Here is a 5,588-nt window from a genome sequence, read left to right as displayed (position 1 = left end):
CGCTTCGGTGACCTGACCGGTCGACCAATCGGTGCGTGTGTGGGCGGGCCTTATCCTTCTGAACCGAGGTGAGTGGCCGCCATCTTGATTTTCCACTATTTTTCCCCCCACACTTTCTGTGTGTTAGGGAACTAAGGTAAATATTTCAATTATGTGTTAGGCAATTAATTAACAATTTATTTGAGTTTTATATTGTGTTTAGCAACCCCCCCCCTCCTCCTCCTCACCCTCGCGCAGGGGGGACTCGGGGCCTGAAGCTGAAAAAATTTCTCTCTCTCTCTTTCTTCCCTCTCTCTCCTTCTCCTCTTCCCTCTCTGTCTCTCTCTACTTCCCCCTCTCAGGTGTCGCGGACGGAGCGCGGGCGCGCCGCCCGAAGTTTCCCACTCGCTAACGGCCTTGCCGGCTCCCGCGGGCCGCCCGCACTCACCGCGCATGCGCCGCCCGCACTCACCGCGCATGCGCCGCCCACCCGCACGCAGCGGCCGTCCATCAGCTGCGCGATACGCGGGGGACCTCAGCAACGGCACCGGACCTCAGGCACTAGGCAGGGGGAGGGGCCGGAGAGAGGGACAGAGGGAGGGGAGGGAGAGAGGGGAGGGAGGGAGAGAGGGGAGGGGAGGGAGGGATAGGACAGGGAGAGGACATGACAGGGAGAGGGGGGACACACAGGGGCAAGGAGACCAAACGCCCCAAAATTGCCCTCGCAACGCGGGGCTCGCTAGGCAGGGGGAGGGGCCGGAGAGAGGGACAGAGGGGAGTGGGGTGGTGGGGGGGGAGAGGGAGACAGGGGAGGGGAGGGAGGGAGAGAGGGGAGGGAGGGATAGGACAGGGAGAGGACATGACAGGGAGAGGGAGACCAAACGCCCCAAAATTGCCCTCGCGCCCCAAAATTGCCCTCGCAACGCGGGGCTCCCCAGCTAGTATAAATATATACACACACACAGAAATATACACATTTGTAGGCATACCTACCTATAGAGGAACATATATTTAACTGCTATAGCTATGTAAATTGCTCTGAAGATAGTACAACCTCAAGGGTAGTTAGTGAAACTTTTTATAGTGACTTTGGATTGTTTTCAAAAAAACACGATACACATCCCTGGATTTTATCTTACCCATATAGTTAGAGCCATAACCAGGGGGATGGGATGGAAGACAGAGAAAGGGAGTGCTTCTAGTAATGCTGCAACATTACAATGTTTACAGATATATTTCTCATCAGAAATTGGAGAGAGACAGACACAGAGTCCATGAGATGTCCAGTGCCTCTCTCAGCTATGAGAGAGACCTGGCCCAGTGGCTCCACGCCCAGTGGACCCACTTGCTCTCTATCCGCGGCTGGTTACCTTGCGTTTTCTTTCCAGACTGTCCTCGGTTCCGGCCTCCGGTTGTGTGGAAACCGCTCTAGATGTGCCGCATCCCATTCCGACCGGCACGCTGCTTCTCAACTCCCTCTCCACTTTCGTTACATTCCCATGCGCTCTCACTCCGCCCATCCATTGTAGTTGCCATGGGCTCCGCCGTTACCATGGCGCGTTACTACAATACCAAACGTCACTGCTCCCAGAGAAGCTGCGCGCACAGTCCCTGGCATTGCTGAATGTTCCCGTCTGCAGGAATTTGAATAGCATTTCTGTCCAGTAGCCCAGTATTTAATGAGACAGATTCTAATCAGAAATACCTTTGCATGTAGAAATAGCAGAGTCCAGTAATAATAACAGGCCCAACTATCTAATAATGTTACAGATAAAAAGAAAGAGTTTCCATTTACATAGTGCCTTATCCCTTTCATCCATCACCCCTGTGCTCACTGACCTACATTGGCTCCCGGTCCACCAACGCCTCAAATTTAAAATTCTCATCCTTGTTTTCAAATCCAATCCCCCCCCCCCCCCCCCATCTCAGTAACCACCTCCAGTCCCAGGACCCTCTAAGATGGGTTTAGAATGCATGTGCGTAAATGCCCAGAGTGTAGTAAATAAGGTTGGTGAGCTGCAGGCACAAGTAGCCACCTGGGATTATGATATAGCGGCAATAACGGAGACTTGACTCAAACAACGAGAGAATTGGGAACTTAATGTTCCTGGCTACAATGTATTCAGGAAAGATAGGGAGGGAATAAGAGAGGGGTTGGCAATATTGGAGTGGGATGATGTACTTGAGGGTTCAAAGACATCATCTATTTGGTTAGAATTAAGGAACAATAGAGGAGCTATTACACTTCTGATATTTCTATATTATAGGCCATCAAATAGTGGGAAGCAAATTGCAGAAAGATGCAAGAACTTTAGAGTAGCGATAATGGGGGTATTCAATTATCCTACTATAGACTGGGAAAATAATAGTTTAAAGGGCAAAGTGGGGGTCGCATTCCTGAAATGCATATAGGAACTTTCTTGATCAGTATGTTTCCAACTCAATGAGGAAGGGAGCAGTGCTGGATCTAATTCTGGGGAATGAAGTGGGCAAGTGAAGCATGTTTCAGTGGGGGAGAATTTGGGAAACAGTGATCATGATGGCCTGGATTTTGGGGACAATGGCGATGGAACGGTGCTTGCCGTTCATCTTGCTGACAGCTATCCACAAAGTGTTCTCGGGATTTTCAGCGGAGATGTGCTCTGATCGGGCGTCTGATCCAGCATGGCACCCTCTACAGGGCATCTGTGAGCAGACCAAGAAACAGTGAGGCTCTTCAACCAATCAGCTTGAAGAATCCTCACTGAGATATGCAGAGTATAAAAGCAGGAAATATAAATTAGATTTAAATCATGTACAGAAAGCAAAATAAAGATTGAAAAAGACAGATGAGATTAAGCGAGAGAGAGATATAAAAGAGACACAGAAAAAGTTTTTTTTTAAGTTTTAATTCTCCAACACTAATTAAATTCTGAAGGAATGAGACTCCACACTTGTAAAATTAATTTTCAGGGCTAGAGAGGGTGTTTGGCAGTAATTATCACTTATCACGCTATTAAAAATTTACTTACACCTGAATGCACCAGTCCTAACTTTTTCTAGTATCTTTAGTGGGGAACTAGTGGGCAAGTACCCCAAGTTCATGCCATTAGAGTGATTCCAGTGCCGTGTCAATCGACGAGGACAGTCTTACTCCAATTATATAGGGCCTTGGTGAGACCACATCTGGAGTACTGTGTACAATTTTGGTCTCTTTACCTAAGGAAGGATATACTTGCCATAGAGGGAGTGCAACGAAGGTTCACGAGATTGGTTCCTGGGATGGCGGGACTGTCGTATGAGAAGAGATTGAGTAAACTAGGCCGGTGTTTTCTTAAATTCAGAAGAATGAGAGGGGATCTCATTGAAGCATAAAAAATTATTACAGGGCTTGATAGGATGGATGCTGGGAGAATGTTTTCCTTGGCTGGGGAGTCTAGAACCAGGGGCCACAGCCTCAGGATAAAGGGTAGGCCATGAGAAGAAATTTCTTCACACAGAGGGTGGTGAATCTTTGGAATTCTCTACCCCAGAGGGCTGTGGAGGCTCAGTCATTGGGTATATTCAAAACAGAAGTCAATAGATTTCTGACTAGTAAGGGCATCAAGGGATATGACGATAGGGCCCGTGAATGGAATTGAGGCAGAAGATCAGCCATGATCTCAGTGAATGGCTGAGCAGGCACGAAGGGCCGAATGGCCTACTCCTGCTCCTATTTCTTATGTTCTTATGTTACAGTGCACCCGGCGGAGGAGCAGGGTATCTCTGACAGCAACTTCCCGATTCCCGCGTTTAACGGTGCATGTGCGGATGCCAGAAGTTGCTGTCCAATTTACTCCATTGTAACGGTGAGCACCTTTATTACCTACGTAAAATCTGGGCCCATATCATTAAATTTAGAGGAGTTATGGAAAAGGTTCAGGAAAAAGCAAATGTGAAAATATTCAACTGGGGGGAGGCTAATTTCAATGAGTTGAAAGGGGATCTGGCCCAGGTGGATTGGAAATCAAAGATCAGAAGGTAAAACAGTAAATGGGCACTGGGAGGCCTTCAAAGAGATAGTTTGGGTACAGGCTAGATTCATTCCCATGATCGGGAAATGGAAGGGCATCCAAAGCTAGAGCTCCCTGGATGCCTAAAGTTATAGAGATTAAAATGAAACAGAAAAAGGAAGCTTATGATAAAAGTTGGGTTCAAAATTCAGTAGAAAACCAAGTTGAATACAAAAAGTATAGGAGAACTGAAAAAGGAAATAAGAGGGGCAGAGAGCATATAAGAATAGCTTAGTGGGTAATATAAAAGGGAAACAAAAGTCTTTTATAAACATATAAATGATAAAAAGGTAGTCAAAGGAAGGGTGGGGCTGATTAGGGGCCAAAAAGGAGATCTTCTTGTGGAGGTAGAGGACAACTGAGGTACTAAATGAGTATTTTGTATACCTTCACTAAAGAAGAGGATGCTGCCAAAGGATGCTGTCTCAGTAAGTGAGGTGGTAGTCAAGAAATTGGATAGGGTAAAATAGATAAAGAGGGTGTACTTAAGGTTGGCAGTGCTCAAAGTAGAAAAGCCTCCCGGTTTGGTTGCTGAGGGAAGTAAGGGTGAAAATTGCAGAGGCTCTGGCCACAATCTTCCAATCCTCCTTAGATACCGGGGTGGTACCAGAGGACTGGAGCATTGCAAATGTTACAGCCCTGTTCAAAAAACAGGGGGGGTGGGGGGAAGAGATAAACAAGGCAATTACAGACCAATCAACTGAATGACGGTGGTGGGAAAACTTTTAGAGACATTAATCTGGGACAAAATTAATTGGCACTTGGAAAAATATGGGTTAATAAATGAAAGCCAGTGTAGGAACTGGGGTTCCTAGCCGAAGAATTGAGATCGACTCAGAAAATCAAAAACAATAAAATTTAATGAACAAACGAAGCTGTACAGGAAACTGTAGGATACAATGCAAATAGGTCTGGTCTGCTTGAAAGCCTCTCTGGAAACTGCTAGCAGGTTCCGAGCTCAACTGCCAGCAGGTTCCGAGCTCCACTGCTAGAAGGTTCCGAGCTCTGACGTCATGACGTCATCACGTGACGGACGGCATGACGTCATCACGCGGAGTACAGGAACGAAGCCCTAGTACAGTTAACAGATACATTAAAGGTGCAGCCCCCAGCTGTACTACATTGCTGTAAAAGGAATTATATACAATTGTCCGTAATCCTCTGGTGGTTCCGCCACATGCGCCCCCCCAGAATTGCTTTTAACAGAGAAGGTAAGGCGAGAAGGGGGTCTGACGAGTCTGTCCGACCGACTGCGATACCCCAGCAGCTGGAATGGAGCGCTAGAAGATGAACTGGCCGTTGGCTGGGGTTGGGATGACGCCGCAGGCGGAGGAAAAGAAGAGGCCGGCTGTGGTCGACCTGGTGAGGTGGGCACTGGCGACTCAGCGGATGACTGTGGCTGTACTGGACCGGCAGTCGACGGTGGATGACCACGACGAGGCAGTGACGACTGGTTTGCTCAGATCCAGATGCGCCGGTTTCAACCGGTCGATGGAGATGTGGTCAGGCTTACCGCCGACGTCAACTGTGAAGGACTTGTCACCTGACGAGATGACGTGGAACGGACCTGTGTAAGGT

At 47.9% G+C, this 5,588-nt stretch overlaps 1 protein-coding gene across 1 annotated transcript in view; it reads right to left on the bottom strand.

Moving 5' to 3' along the window:
- Nucleotides 1–1,515, bottom strand: part of stmnd1 (stathmin domain containing 1) — a 43,140-nt gene extending 41,625 nt beyond the window's left edge. Inside the window, exon 1 of the mRNA XM_085988890.1 lies at nt 1,350–1,515. Coding sequence (XP_085845016.1) covers nt 1,350–1,499 — 150 coding nt within the window. The 5' untranslated portion in view covers nt 1,500–1,515. The remainder of the gene's footprint in view (nt 1–1,349) is intronic.
- Nucleotides 1,516–5,588: the final 4,073 nt, after the last annotated feature.

The sequence above is a fragment of the Somniosus microcephalus genome, chromosome 5 (assembly GCF_052327205.1).
Source record: "Somniosus microcephalus isolate GS21.2 chromosome 5, FLI_Smic_1.0, whole genome shotgun sequence".
NCBI classification, from domain to species: Eukaryota; Metazoa; Chordata; class Chondrichthyes; order Squaliformes; family Somniosidae; genus Somniosus; species Somniosus microcephalus.
The sequence above is the reverse complement of the archived record's forward strand: the minus strand, read 5'-3'. Positions and strand labels throughout refer to the sequence as shown.